The 16,191-nt window shown below is 43.2% G+C and overlaps 1 protein-coding gene across 1 annotated transcript in view; it reads right to left on the bottom strand.

The window, feature by feature from the left end:
• LSG1 (large 60S subunit nuclear export GTPase 1) overlaps positions 1 to 10,326 on the bottom strand; it is a 36,640-nt gene extending 26,314 nt beyond the window's left edge. Inside the window, exons 1-5 of the mRNA XM_042955375.1 lie at positions 10,190 to 10,326; positions 8,250 to 8,376; positions 1,808 to 1,928; positions 1,545 to 1,631; positions 912 to 998 (exon numbers count right to left, since the gene is read on the bottom strand). Of these exons, the coding sequence (XP_042811309.1) occupies positions 912 to 998; positions 1,545 to 1,631; positions 1,808 to 1,928; positions 8,250 to 8,376; positions 10,190 to 10,288 (521 nt within the window). The 5' untranslated portion in view covers positions 10,289 to 10,326. The remainder of the gene's footprint in view (positions 1 to 911; positions 999 to 1,544; positions 1,632 to 1,807; positions 1,929 to 8,249; positions 8,377 to 10,189) is intronic.
• Between the last annotated feature and the right edge of the window lie 5,865 nt (positions 10,327 to 16,191).

Genomic DNA, 16,191 nt, shown 5'->3' with positions numbered 1-16,191 from the left:
CCACTCTGCTCTAAAGAAGTTCCCAGAAGAATCATAGTGGGTCTTCCCAAACCTCACTGAAGCCTAACTGAATCAAAGGGGCCTGCACAGAGCCTGGGAACCAGCAGCAAGCTTCTACTTTTTTTCAGACTTAGAGATTTGCCTTGTTACTGTGACTTCCCCATATTCCAGCCCAATAGCCCTGTCTCTGCCCCTGAGGGAACAGGATGGGGAAGGCATGTAAATGACTTAAAAAAAAAAAAATTGAGGTATAATCCACCTCTTACCTATAATTGAGGTAAAATTAACCCTTTCAAAGTATGCAATTCAGTGGTTTTTAGTATATACACAAAGTTGTGCAACCATCACCACTAATTCCAATTAAAATAAACCACTCCTTGATTCTGCCCAATCCTTATCAGCTGCTCCTTCCTCTGTAAGAACACAGCCCACTGCCTTTCTATCTGTAACACAGCAAGAATCATAAGCACTTTGGATTTACTGGGTATTGAATCATCTGACAAGACTGCACTTCATTCCTTTGTGTGCCCCTGATGCCCACTGCCCAACATATTTTCTCTTTGTGGTCAGACACCTACTCCTGTTCACACCCATAGTTTCCATATTTCCAATAGGATTCAACAGACATTTGCTGAAATAACTGTAGGTACTTTAGAACTCATCTTACAGAAAACATTTACCATTCCTACATGCTCTCAAAGTGTTCACTAAAAAAGAAAAAAAAAAATCAGTATTTTAAAAGAAATACAGCATCTTATTTTCAGTTTTTATAATAATTATCAATAGCTTTTTGCATACTTTAAGCCCTGAGCACCCCGCCCCGTGAGCCTATGAGCATTTATCAACATCCAGATATGATTAATATAATACTACTAATGTCTTGGTTACACAAAAAGAAAATGGTAACTTACCTTCTCTCAATCACCCTCCACAGCTGGCGCCAAAAGTCCAAATTTCTTTCAAATGGAGTCAATAGTAACTTTTGTTCCTCTTCTAGCCTGGCTTTAGAATGAAAAGTTTATATCTTTGCCAGATTATAACTGATGGTTTCAAGTAGTATAACCACTCAAATTAATTGCATTAAAAAATAAGCTCACACACACACCCCCACACACGCACACAAATACTATCAAATTGTTTTTATATACTTTCTACTGAGTCAATATGAAAATCAAATTTGAAATTGTATACTTAATCTATTTAAGCCCTGGAAGTGTAGCACACAAAATGACATTTCTCCCACGCACCTCTTTCTGGAGGAATGCTCAAGAGAGCGGTGATCAACTCCAGGATGACTAATGGTTACAGAAGGGTATGAAAAAGAGAGAAGGCCAGGAATGGAGCAGAGTAATCAATTTACCATCTCTGGGCAAAGATGCATGAGTACCCAGCAATGCTGGTTGCACAAAGAAACCACACTTATAAGAAGAAATCTACCATTTCCCTTCTAAAAGAATCAAGCCTTCAAAATGCAAATAGTGCAAACACACCAAAATGTCAGACTCAGAATTTCAAGACAAATCTTCCTATCTTCTAATACTCACCGGACAAGCTGACGTCTCCATTCTAGAAAGTTATCTTTCTCTGCCTGTTTGAGTTCTTCAGGACTAGTGTTTTTGTCCCACTTTGGCCTGAAACAATTACAGAGGGAAAAAACAATCCACGAGTTACCAAAATAAAACGGGATTTGGATTTAATAATGACAGCTGAGAAAAGGAAACAGGCAAAAAGAGAACACCAAATTAAAAATTTTATACTCAGGGGTCTTGTTATGCCTTATAATGTCCCACATTCTTGTTCAACTCACCTCCGTGGTACACTCAGGAATTGTTTGTTTTTTTCATGGAGTTTCTTAATTCTCTGGCTCTCCTCGAAAGACAGCAGTCCAGTTCTAGCCTCCGGATGCACAAACTTAATATTCAGCTTCTCTGTTTAGAGAAAAGAAAATACTGTTACTGAAGTGACAACATAGACAGTGAATACTGATCACTACCTGCAAAACTAAAAATACAGTACCTAAAACAGAATTTAAGCTTGATTTAAAAAAAAAAAAAAAGTTTATTTTTGAGAGAGAGAGAGAGAGAGAGAGAGAGCGAGCATATGCAGGGGAGGGGCGGAGACACAGAATCTGAGGCAGGCTCCAGGCTCTGAGCTGCCAGCACAGAGCCTGACTCAGGGTCAGAGCCCACAAACCGTGAGATCATGACCTAAGCTGAAGTCGGACACTTAACCGACTGAACCACCCAGGTGCCCCTTTAAGCTTTCTTGATTTAGATGCCTCCAGCCTTGGATAAATAATTTCCAAAAAAGGAATGAAAGAAAAAATCTTGGGGCACCTGGGTGGCTCAGTCAGTTAAGCATCCGGCTCAGGTCAATCTCACGGTCTTGAAATTGAGCCCCACGTTGGGCATGGTACTAGGCGTGGAGCCTGCTTAAGATCCTTCCCCTCTCCCTCTGCCCGCCTCCTTTGTGTGTGTGCTTGCTTGCTTGATCTCTCTCAAAAATAAATAAATAAATAAATAAAACAAAAAACAAAAAAACAAAAAAACCTTTACTAAAGCTTTCAAAAGGTCAACCATCTTTTCAAGTACTAATTTTATAAAACTCCATATACTGAATGCATTTCAAGGAAGCAAACCGTAAGAGTGGGAAGGGATTACAAAGATTCAGCACAACCAATCTCATTTTACACATAGAGAATAATTAAAGACAATAAGAGTGGGTGGGGAAGCAAAGATTCAGCAAAAAGACTCACTCCAGTTAAAACCAGTCAACTACTACACAGCTACAATTTATGTAAGATATTTATGATGAATGCCCACAATTAATGCTGTATAACAACTGAAAGGAATAAAATAAATGTCAAGTTCATGTATAAACTACAGAGAGCCCTGCTCTAGGGCCCTATCCCCCCAAGTTGCTCTCGGCCTCTCTATTTCACCACACATAGCCACCTAGTCTCCATGGGCAGAGGATTCCATTGAGAGAAGCCAGTTAAACTTCTTACCTAATTGCTAAGGGAAGGTCCTACTCAAACACAACAGAACACCTTTAGGAGTGTTCCTCTTGACCTTCAAGCAGAGTGCTACCTGCTACCTGTCAGACTAACAACACCATCTATGACCTTGGTCTGCACACTCCAGTAACATAGAGTACAGTCCACCCAACCGTTACTGTCATTCATGCCATCTTCAAGTCAAAACACACACCCCTTTAGCCCCATATTTGGTAATTCTTTCTCCTTCCAATGGTGATCCCCCACCTGACGTTCCCACTTTGCTGTGTCTAACCTCTGTCCATGCCTCTACCCTCTTGATTCTTTCCTCTTTTCCCAGTCCCACATCCAGCTCAAAGCTTCATTTCCTTCCTTATTTGGCTAAAACCATATGGTACAACCACCCTCCAACTCAACATTAAAATTCCTTACTCTACTGCACCCGCTACCAAACCTCCTAACCTTAAAAAAGCCAAGTATCCCTTCTGATTTCAGTAGCAATGCTCTCAGGGTTGCTGCAAGTAACACAATACAGCCACTTGTCTCTGAACTGTTTTTACTTACAACACTTCTGACACCAAATGGGTGCATTTTTCCACACCAGCAACCAGCTCTCCAACTCTCTGACAACAACTCGATGTCCTACAATTCCATCATATTCTGACACTATCAAGAGTTAGTGTCACACTCTACAGGTTTAAAGGCTCAGTCCCACAAGACTGTTCCACTTCAGATGCCAAGTCTCTGAATGGGCTTTTATGGAGGTTTTATTGCACAGGTACAATTGATTAAATCACTGGTTACTGGTGTTTAGCCCAATCTCTAGCACCTCTTCTGAGGTTCTGAAAATTGCAACCCATAATCACAGGGTTGGTTCCTACTGCAGCCAGCCCTGCGCAGAACCTACCTAGGGACCCACTAGTTCCTCATTAGCATAAACTCAGGAAGTTAATAAATTGTAAGGGGATTATTATGAGTAACAAAAGTCACTCCTCTCACCCCTGACTCAGGAAGTTACCAACAAGGGTTTTAGAAGCTCTTGTATCAGGAATCAGGGGGTGAAGACAAAATATATGTTACCACAACATCACGTTTTCTCCTTATTTGCTGAAAAAAAGGAGTGAGCACTACCTGTGCCATCTTTTAAAAGTAAAGAGTTCCCAAAGAACATTTAGCATTTGTCATTATTCTGCAATCCTCTGTTAGGTCAGGAACTCACATGAAAATGTACTTAAAAATCACTGATCATCAACCAATCCAAAAACATACACGTGCGTGCACACACACACACACACACACACACACACACGTAAATTTAGCATGCAATCTGCAGGGTTCACACACAGGTGAAATATGTAGTTTCCTGGTTAAGAATCCCTATCCCTGTGTGTCCAGCAGTGTCTGCAGGCTACAGAGAATTGAAACAAAATTCTATCACCTCCACATTCATTATTAAGGGAAAGGAAGAAAAAGTATAAAATAAATTATTTTTTTATTGTAGAGAGAGAGAATGTAAGCAGGGGAGAGGCCCAGAGGGAGAGAGAGAAAAATGTACGAAATAAATTTTAATGAGAAATTTTAATGGAATTTGAAAGGTTTATGGAGGCTCACTATGTAGGCACACTTGATTAAATCACTGGCCTTTATGATTGGCTTCATCTCCAGTCCCTCTCCCCTCCCCCAAAGGTGAGCCCCATGTCGGGCTCTGTGCTGACAGCTCAGAGCCTGCAGCCTGCTTCAGATTCTGTGTCTGTCTCTCTGCCCCTCCCCTGCTTGCTCTCAAAAATAAAACAATAAAAAAAAAAAATTAAAAATTTTAATTATACAATACATAAACTTTCCTTGTAAAAACATTCAAAAATAAAGTAAGGCAAACATTCTCTATAGCCAACTCCCAACCTTCTGCCCACCCCTACAAACTTGGTTCCCTCCCTTGAGATTATCCATTAAATGGGTGGGCGTCCAAGTTGTTTCCTAATACACACATACACATACAGATTGGTCATATTATTTTCTTAATGTAAATGGTACCACACTATATGCACTATTCCACAACTTCATCTTTTTTTTTTTTTTTTTTTTTGAGAGGGAGAGGGAGAGACAGAGCTCACGCAAGCAGGGGAGTGGCAGAGAGAATCCCAAGCAGGCTTTGCACCATCAGCACAGTGCTCGACGCAGGGCTCGAACTCATGAACTACGAGATCATGACCTGAGTCAAAATCAAGAGTCAGGACGCTTAACTGACTGAGCCACCCAGGTGCCCCAACTTGGGTCTTTTAGTGTAACAGGTCATGGAGATCCTTCACTTTAGTATCCAGAAACTTACCTCATTCTTTTTAACTGCCACAGAGTATTTCAGTGTGTTTATACCACAGTTTAGCCATTTTCCCACCTATTGAACATTTAGGTTGTTTCCAAGTGTTCATTGCTAAAATACAGCATCATCTGGGAACTTTTGAGAAATGCAAATTCTCAGGCTCAACTCACACCTACTGAATCTCCAGAGGAGGGGCCCAGGAATCTGTTTCCTAGGTAACTGTGATGCTCACTAAAATTTGAGAACCACTGCTCTAGGACAAGTATTGAAAAGTGGAAACACCAGGTCATGAAATATGTACTTTAAATTTTTGATCCTGTCAAACCAAATGTATATTCAACCTCTCTCTGCTCACTCTCACCCTATAACCTATGCATAGGTTTATTAACCTTGATAACTTTTACACACACACACACACAACCTCTCTGCCATAGTCAAGTATCTCAAAAGAATACAACACGCTCATTAACTCGATTTCTTTATCCTTTTTTTTTTTCAGTTTTTAAAATGTTTTTATTTTATTTTTGAGAGTGAGAGAGACAGAGCATGAGTGGGGGAGGGGCAGAGAGAGAGGGAGACAGACAGAAACCGAAGCAGGCTCCAGGTTGCCAGCACAGAGTCTGATGTGGGACTTGAACTCACAGGCCATGAGATCATGACCTGAGCCAAAACTGGATGCTCAACTGACTGAGCCACCCAGGTGCCCCACCCACCTCCCTCTTTTTCTACTCCTTTTTCTCTCTCCTCCAATGATGGCTCTACCTCTCCTCACTCTTCTTCACTCACTCCACTCCCTTCCACAAAGTCTGGTTTATTACATCTCCCTAGTAATCTTGTTCCAATTTTTTGTGCCATTTTTCTACTACTATTTCTGTCTGGCCTGCTTTTCTTGCTGGACAGTCATTCCTCTTCAAAATCCATCAGTGACCTTTCAAAACAATGAAATCTAGAATCATGTTTCATACCTGCTTAAGCCTCTAGAAAGACTCCTTTAAAAGCCCTACTTTTCAATATTTTTAATATTTAAAGCCTTTGCTGGGGCGCCTGGGTCAGTTAAGTGTCTGACTCCTGATTTCAGCTCAGGTCATGATCTCCCGATTCGTTGAGTTAGAACCCTGCATCGGGCTCTCTGTTGACAGTGCAGAGCCCGCTTGGGATTTTCTCTCCTTCTCCCCCACTTGCTCTCTCTCAAGATAAATACACATTAAAAAATAAAATAAAATAAAACCCTTGCCCACCTCCCTTGTGTTTGCTCATCACATCCTGTGTCTGTGTACTTCAAGCACCGCAAGGCCAACTTCTAGCCATTTTCTGAACAAAGTAAGCTGCTGCTCACATCTTAGCTGGAGTCCTCTGCCTGCTCCCGTATACTGTCCTGTGTCAGCTCACCTGTGTCACCCTTTGAGACTCAGCCCAAGCATAGAGCTTTTCTTGAGTGGCCCCAGTCCTCTTTCAGACAGAATGAATACTAACTACATCTTTTGTGATCCCATTGTTTGCTACAGACTTCTTTCATAGCACCTAAAACAAAAGTTGGCAGAAATAAAATCATCGTATTCAACATTGTACTCTCAGTAGCCAAGACAATCCCTGATAGTAGCTGAAGCCCAATAAAAGCATCTAAACAAATCAATGAATTTGCTAAACAACACAATAACACTTATCATAATGAAAGAGCAATAGAAATAGTTTATAATGCTACCTCTGTGCTTAGAAGACAGATACCAAAAAAAAAAAAAAAAAAAAAAAAAGGACAGCAGTGACTAAAACAGATTACGTGCATGGATAATTCACAACCCTGTGTCAACAAGTACTTTAAAACACAACTCAAACTGCCTAAGTAACAGCACCAGGCCCAGGATTTTGCTTCTAACTATGGTATCAGAAAACATTTTCTGGGGGTGCCTGGGTAGCTATCGGTTAAGCACCTGACTTGGGCTCAGGTCATTATCTCGTGGTTTGTGGGTTCGAGTCAGGCTTTGTACTGACAGCTCAGAGCCTGGAGCCTGCCTGGGATCTGCCCCTCTCCCACTCACTCTCGGTCTCTCAAAAACGAATAAACATTAAAAAAAACCCTCGTTCTTTGACTCTCCCCTGCTTGCACTCTGCCTCTCTCTCTCTCTCTCTCTCAAAAATAACCAAACTTAAAAAAAAAAAAAACAACAACATTTTCTGGAAAGTGCTGGTATTGTCCACCATGTTGACTGGTCTTTATCCCACAAGAGATTGAGTTTTTTGATATAATGAGGTACATAATCTGAAGGTGTTTTTAGACTTAATTTTATTTTATTTTTTATTATTTATTTATTTTTTAATGTTTATTTATTTTTGAGACAGAGAGAGACAGAGCATTAACGGGGGAGGGTCAGAGAGAGGGAGACACAGAATCTGAAACAGGCTCCAGGCTCTGAGCTGTCAGCACAGAGCCCGATGCGGGGCTTGAACTCATGGACCGCGAGATCATGACCTGAGCCAAAGTCGGTTGTTCAACCTACTGAGCCACCCAGGTGCCCCTAGACTTAATTTTAAAACTGTGGCACATTCTGAACCTCACAGCTTGATTCTACTTGAGTAGACATTCCCACGTTCTTCTGGGATATGGGACTCTGCTTAAAGACAGCTCATTTATGAGTTTATTTTATTTTTAAAGGTTTATTCGAGAGGTGGGGGGCAGGGAGGGAGAACCAGTAGGGGAGGGGCAGAGAGATGGAGACAGAAGAGCTATTAGCACAGAGCCCGATGCAGGGCTTGAACTCACAAACCATGAGATCATGGCCTGAGCCAAAGTCGGACACTTAACCGACTGAGCCACCCAGGCGTCCCTGTTTATGAGTTTACTAGGGTCCACAGAACACTTCCAAGCAGACATATTTGTACCTAGTCAGCAAAGATGGAAAGGTGACCAGTGTCCCATGTACTCAGAAATAAGCCACTTACCAGCTACGAACTCTGTCCCTGCAAGTTCTGCAGTTGCAAGGAAGTCATCGAGGGAACTCTGTTCAGTTACTGACTGAAGATTAAGACGACCCCAATCGTAGCCATCATTGAGCTCACTTGTGTGCAACTATGAATAAAACACAGGGTAAATAAGACAGCTGCTCTCTTCTGCCTCTGACGTTTGAAGAAACTTTACACTCCCAAGGAACTATTCTGTGGTCTTAAGAGTGGTGTCAGGCCCTTTAGAGTCAATATTAATACTGGCTAACGCTTAAAAGAGCATCTGTTTACCTCTTAACAGGCACTTTCCATTCAAAACCTTTCCATTTTCAAAACCTTTTGAAATAAATTTTATTAACTCTATTTTACTGATGAGGAAACAGTCTTGAATAAATAAAAATAACTTGCCCAGAGTTGCTGCTAATAACTGGTAGAGGTAGGATTTGAATCCAGACTGTCTGATCCTGGCAGATGTCGTAGAAAATTTCTGATGGAGACCCACAGTAAAAAATACATGTTTAGGGGTGCCTGGGTGGCTCAGCTGGTTAAGCGTCCGACTTTGGCTCAGGTCATGATCTAGCAGTTTGTGAATTCGAGCTCCATGTCGGGCTCTGTCTGTGCTGACAGCTCAGAGCCTGGAGCCTGCTTCTGATTCTGTGTCTCCCTCTCTCTCTGCCCCTCCCCTGCTCATGCTCTGTCTCTCTTTCTCTCTCTCAAAAATACACAAACGTTAAAAATTTTTTTTTTTTTAACATGTTACAAAGTCCTCCAAATGCTGTGATCCGCAGAGTGATACAATTCTGTGCCATTCAGTAGGGCAAAATAGAAACGACAGAATCCTGAAGCAGAGTTACCTCATCACATATAATACACTGATATTTTGAATTCTATCCTGTTGGGTTAAAAAACCAGTAGATGGGACTTACATAACTAATTTCCAGGAGCAATACAGAGTTTGATAAACACTATTCTAGCCACATGCTCAGCACAGGTACAAATAAATTGCAAAGTTGAAGGTTAAAAGATTAGGTGGTCTAAGGCCACAGGCCAGCAAAAAAAAAAAAAAAAAGAAAAAATCAGAGTAAGGATTAGAATCCAGTTTAGAATTCATATTCAATCTTCTTACCACTTCCTAAAGGATATACAACAAATTCCTTCAAAATCAATTAAAAGTTATCAGTAATCTACGGAGTAACTTGGACCTGCTGACTGTTGCAGAGCCCTGTATGCGTTTACTCTGCCCAGGGAACGGATGGGAATCGGAGGGTGTGAGAGTGGCTCGCAGGGAGTTAGCACTAGGGATATTTTTTATTTTAGCGTAGGTTCTTACGGAAAACCAAGTGAATCTCAAATACCTGGGAGTATGAGTTGACCAAACAAGTCAAATTACCTCATCCATTTTTCAAGGATCTTAAAATTATGTTCATCCCCAGGCCCTGGGAAATGTTAGGCCAGCTCGCCACATTTTGGGAGATTCATCTTCCAAAGCGAAACCCTTAGGGAATAATAAGGATGTAGCAAGCATCTGCGTTATTTTGTTATTTCTGGTGGCAAGCAGCCGCTCCTGGGGTTGTTGCATTCTTTGAACAACACCAAAATTAGTAGCTTTTCTGTCTTTCCTACTCAGAAACTCTCAACGTCCCTGGCATTCGAGATCCTTCCAAGTTCTCACAATAGCTTCACCATCACACTAGCCCTCCCTTCAAGCCTCTACCTCTGCGCCTTGCTAGAAGGACTGCTTATCGTTCTGACAGTAACTTCCACCAACTCATCTTTCACACTTGATCTTAGCCAAAAGGCCGAGAAGCGATGCACCAACTCATCTTTCAAAACCCTACTTCGGCGTCACTTTCCCTAGAAAATGTTCCTGTGACCTCTGACCCCAGGCGGATCTCCTGACTAGAAAGAAAGGCTTAGAGAGCGGAAAAGCTCTGTGTTACCCAGGAATCGGCGTGACGGTGGTTACGGCTCCGCTGAGTCTTCTGGCGGATAAGGGCCCGGCCGAGAGTCCCAGCATCGGGCGCTCTTCTGCGGCCCATGGTGGCACAGCACTCGCGCCAGGACTCTCCGCCCGGCACGCGCGTTTTCCGGTATTCAAGAGCTCGGCCCCCGGAAGTGACGTATAAGCGAGCCCAAGTGGTGGAGGCCCGAGTTGAAGAGAAAACGGAATAACTTGCTCCAAACTGCCCTTTGTACATCTCGCGTTGCCACTATTATAAAATATAAATGTGAAAATGGCCTCATAATTGAATTTCTATGACTATATCTGCGAATATCTCATATTTGGATAAAATGTTTGAATTAAAAGAATGGTACTTTCCAGATTCGTGCGTTGATCTTTAGCGTCCGGCGAGGAACTAGGAGACCTGAAAAAATGGCCGCTCGTATTCTGGGTCCTAACTCCGCCTCCCAGCTGTTTTTTGTCATTGAAGAGGCGGAGACTTACAGCCGCGCGAAGAGGCGCTGTTTCCTGGCGCTGGTTTTCGGCCTGTGTCTGGAGGTATGGTCTGACACCTTCAAGTCCGGAATCTAAGTAGTTTTTGTTTACTTAGTCTTTCCTAGCTGCGAACTGGGGAGAAAAGTCCTTGCCTCGATGGGTGTTCGGAATGGAAGGATGACTGTTTCCAGAATTTGGCAAGGTTGCATGGAGAGCCCACAGGATCTGACTTTAATGAGTTAAAAAAAAAAAGGTTCCACTTAGAATTGCATTAAAATTTCCTATAATTAAAGTGAAAACAGTGCCGGCTCCACTCTTTGCGGCCTGGGCTTTTGATCCTCACTTCATCGTTAATTTCCCAAAGCTGGGAATGTAGAATGCTGGGTTAGAGTTGTGTGGGCGCTGGGCGTTTTACCTGCATTTAATTAATTGTGAGAACCACCTCAGTGTTACCATGCTCAGAGAGGAAGCAGCTTGCTCAAGTCATAGGTGGAATTTATATGGTGTCAGGAGCCAAACCCACATGTCATCAACTACCTTATATGTTCTTGGGGAGAGGGAAGAATGAGGGTTGTGAGAGGGCATTGTGAGAAGAACCCAGTGCTTCTCAAACTTGAACATACCTGTGGATCCTCCCAGGAATCTTGTTAGCAAGCAGTTCTAATTAATAAGGTCTGGGACTGGGCCCAGTACTCTGTACTTCTAACAAGCTTAGGGGTGGCACTGATGCTAACGTTCCGGTCCATTGGCCACACCTTGAGTACCAAGAGAAGTCCACTCCCTTCCTGTTCACATGAAGGCGCTGAACCGTCTAAAAAGTCAATCACAGCAAGTTAGGGGCATGCAAAGCTGGGACCATACTGCCCACCCATCTTTGGATTCCCAGCCCACGTGTGCTACACCTCACTGCTGACCCATACTGAATTGAAGTGAACTTTGGGAAACAACCAAAGGATCGCTGAAAAGCCATGTAGTAGTTGACTTCAGGAAGTCAGTGCCCACAGATCAGTGAATGAATGCATCAGAACATGGTTTCTCCCATTTCCTAGCGTAGAAACGGTATATCTTTAAAGAACTTGAACATAATCTCTAGAAGTAAGTTATGGGAAAGATCCATGGAGGAGAATTAGCAGACAGTTCCTGGAATTCTCTTGAAGCTGAGTGGTGAAAGATAAAACTAACTCATAAAGCAGGATTACATGGATTTTACATTCTTTTTTTAAAAATTTTTTTAATGTTTATTTATTTTTAAGAGAGAGACAGAGGGTGAGTGGAGGAGGGGCAGAGAGAGAGGGAGACACAGAATCTGAAGCAGGCTCCAGGGTCCAAGCTGTCAGCATGGAGCCCGACGCGGGGCTCAAATCCATGGACCACGAGATCATGACCTGAACTGAAGTCAGACACTTAACCAACTGAGCCACCCAGGCGCCCTGGATTTTACATTCTAATAACAACAGTAGATGATATGAAGAAACCTGCCATCTCATTACTAGAACTCAATCAGGAACTTGGGATTTCTCCCTCGTCTCCTTTTCCAGATTTTGTCATCTCCAGAGATTCAGTGAAAGCAAACACTTTGGGTTCCTGTTGTCGTTCTTCTCATGTTCTTCTCCAAAATACCTTAACCAAGTAAAGTGATCATTTAATCAAGACTAGTAGAGAGTCAGACACTGGCATTGTAAGATTATCATAGCAGCAGCTATTCTTGGCTGACAAATAAGTAAGGCATACATAATTCTAATATTTCCCTCAAGACATTTCTCAAATCTACCACTGAAAAAGAATGACCCGAGCCTCAGTTTTCTTACGTGTTTAATGGGGATAATAATAATTCCAGTCCTGCAGAGGCAGCAAATGAGATACTGCTGAAAGATCATTGCCTGGTAGTTTGTGGGGTACCACTTTTCACAGCTGAGCAGGTAATAGGTAATAAAGCTGAGCAGGTAATAACCACCCCCCCCCCCAACAACTGGATGATGCAGGTAATAGTCCACATGTATAATTGACCCATGTTGTGGGATTATGAGGCCAGTTCATTGAGAAGAAGGAGGAGGAAGGGGATTGAGGGTGCTGATGAGATAAGAGTACGGGGTCCAGACTTGGAGGAACAAAGTGAGATCAAGTGGAGAGTGATGATAGTGGTGGTGGAGGGTGGGGCAAGGCGCTGGCTGCAAACCAAGGGAGGGGTGTTGCAAAGATGAATCAGCCCAGGTCTCTGCCGGCCAACTGTAGAAGCCGTTCCTCCCACACACACCAGGGAACCACACAACCCAGCCAAACTCCTCTCATCACTCTGTCACGACAGTGGAAATGCTCATCCACCAGGCCTGTGCCTGAAAACTGGTCAGATTCTCCTGATTCCCCGCATAGCTGAGCTCTTCTGTTGAAGCCAAGATTCTCTGGACAGCTGACCTCTGGAGGAGGTTGCATTGATTTTGATTCATAGCCAGCTTCCAAATAGCAACAGAGAGCGTTCCTCGTTGACGGTGTTGCGTAACACTTGATTTACTGTGGCTAAACAATGTAGTCGTGAGCCCTGAAACCCACACCCAAGGAACAAATTTTGGAGTGACTCTCCACTCTCCATCTCTGCACTGTTGTGCCTCTGGGTGTTACATCTGTCCGGGGAGGGAGAAGGGAGAGTGGGTGGGTTTCTGGTTTTAATTTTCACCCCTTGGCCAAAAACGTGTCAGTGGCAGAAACCCTGTTCCAAGGCAGGCTTGCTGTCCTGCTTCTCCCTCTCGCCCATTCTCTACAGCACCTCATTCCAGAAGGGCATGAAGGCGGTTTGCATGAGGCTGAGAGTTGTGAAAATAGAAGTCTGGCGGTCTCCACAGCCACTGACTCAGTAAGGAAAACTCCCTCCGGTTGTCTGCCATTCTCGATTTATCTCCATTGAAAATGGGTGGATTCTTACACATGAGTGAGTTTCAATAATCTAGCAGCCTTTTATTTGTGGTCATTATCAGTGATTAACTTAAATCACTTCAGTCAAACGTTGATTGCCTGCTTGTGCAAGTCATTCCATGCGGAATGAAAAGTATAAAAGACCTTTTGCTTTGGTGATAAATACTGCAAGATTCTACTATATTTGAACCTGTGAATTTTCTACCAAACTGTTTTATGCAGGATATCCAGGGTCTTTTACTCACAGATGACTTTGTAATTATTTTGTTTCCTCACAACAGTCAAGTGAGAAAGGGAACTTTTATTTTTCTGAACTTTCAGTTGTAGAAATTGAGACCCAATAAGTTGAAGCAAAGAGCAAAGTGACTCACTCCTCAACATAGGAGAGTAGAAATAGAATTAATAATAGCCAACTCTAAAATCTGCAGATAGAAAGTGCCACGTTTTCCCCATTCATTCATTCATTCATTCATCATGAGGCTCTGGGGAGTCAGCACTGGACAAACACCCTGCCCCCATGAGCTTACATTTTGGTGGTTATCAGACTGCAGAGGGATTCATCCAAAGTTAAGTTGCTCAGGTCAATGGTGGAGCCATGAACCACACCACCAGTTAGACCCTACTCTACCAGGATGGCCTTCTGACCACTAGGATTTTACTTTTGTTTCTAAATGTGACCGCTCCCCTTAAATCACTTGATAAGTACACTAAGAAGTGCTGGCATGTCCACTTGGATGGTGAGGGAATGAGAAAAAGGTGAAGGAAGTGTTACTAGCCTCAGGAAAGGGGCCTCCAAGACTGTGGGGGGGCCATTTCTGTTTATGCGAAGGACTGTCATCGGGAAGGGAGAGAAGATGGCTCTGAGTAGACACAAGGCCAGCAGAACTAGAACAAATGGGTAGAAAATACAAAGTTGCAAATTTAGTTTCAATTTGTTTGAACTTTCTGACAATCGGGGTGATTCAAAGATGGAGTGGACAGCTTTATAAGGCAGTGAGCTCTCTGCTACCAAGGGTATTCGAGCACAGGATGGATAACCAAGTGCCAGGATGTTCTAAAGCAGGTTCATGCTTCAAAATGGGGGTTGGAATAGATGACTACTAAGGTGCTTAACAGAGTTCTTACCCTGAGAGTTTCCCTTCCCCTTCACACTACTCTATGTCACCCTGGTATTTGAAATAACAGGGCAACAGCGATGGCCTCAGAAACTGACTGGGTGGCTCAGTCAATTAAGCATCTGACTTGATTTCGGCTCAGGTCATGGTTTGTGAGTTTGAGCCCTGTGTCGGGCTCTGTGCTAAAGGCATGGAACCTGCTTGGGATTCTCTCTCTCCCTCTCTCTGCTCCATCCCCATTCTCTCTCTCACACACACACAAAAAAATGAATACATAAACTTAAAAAAAAAAAAAAAAGAAAGGGTGCCTAGACTGGCAGTAGCGGGGCAGTGCCTTCACCACGTAGCTCTGAGAAAAGACTCTGTCCTGCCCTCCTTGTCACGTGAGTGTGAGGGTACTGTGAACCATCAACTAGCAAATTCAGCCATCGTCCGTCAGTTACAAATGCTATTATCACAATGGAAAGTGTTAGGGTCCTAGGTTTCTGTTTTTAAGCTAACCATGCAGGGGTTACCGATTTCTCCTCCCTCCAACTTCAGAGGGGACAAACCCATCTGGTTCCTGTCTCTGGTGGTACCGGTGAGAAAGGCTCAAGGTTTCCCTTCTTTTGACTTCTTTCTCTTGCCTTTGCTTTTCTGCCTGGGTTTTGTCTGGGTGGCGAACATCATAAGCACGCAGTCCATGAAAGGAGGGGCTTCAAGGCAAGCGTGTGCCACAGGGACCTCCAGAGTTCAGAGAAATCTACTTGTCTACTGTTTCTCTCTCACTCCTGAAATGCCCTGCCATGGCCTCTGTTTTCAGTTGAATGGTGTGTCTCAAAAAGATAGATTACAGGGGCGCCTGGGTGGCTCAGTCGGTTAAGCGGCCGACTTGGGCTCAGGTCACGATCTCACGGTCCGTGAGTTTGAGCCCTGCGTTGGGCTCTGTGCTGACCGCTCAGAGCCTGGAGCCTGTTTCGGATTCTGTGTCTCCCTCTCTCTCTGCCCCTCCCCTGTTCACGGTCTGTCTCTCTCTGTCTCAAAAATAAACGTTAAAAAAAATTAAAAAAAAAAAAAAGATAGATTACAGTCCTAACCCTAGATACCTGTGGATGTGGCCTTATTTGGAAATAGGGTCTTTACGGATGTAATTAAGTGGAGATGAGGTCATACTGAATTAGGGTGCATCCTAATGCAGTAACATGTGTTTTTATAAGAAGATACAAATTTGGGCACATAGAGAGAAAACACAGAGGGAGGGCGCCATATGAGACGGAGGCAGAGATTCTGTAAGTGAAGGAACGCACGGATTGCGGCTGCCTGAAGCTAAGAAGAGGCAAGGAACGATGCTCCTTTCTTCTGGCCTCCAAAACTGTGAGAGGAAAAGTTTCTGTTGTTTTCACCCCCCTGTATACGGCGATTTGTTATGGCGGCTCTAGGAAACCAATATAGCCTCCTGCAGTCTCAGGACTGGAAGGGAATTTGCTTAGGTTACCTACTGGGA

This window comes from Panthera leo, chromosome C2, assembly GCF_018350215.1.
Source record: "Panthera leo isolate Ple1 chromosome C2, P.leo_Ple1_pat1.1, whole genome shotgun sequence".
Classification (NCBI taxonomy): Eukaryota; Metazoa; Chordata; class Mammalia; order Carnivora; family Felidae; genus Panthera; species Panthera leo.
Note: the sequence above shows the minus strand (reverse complement) of the source record. Positions and strands in the feature narration are given on the sequence as shown.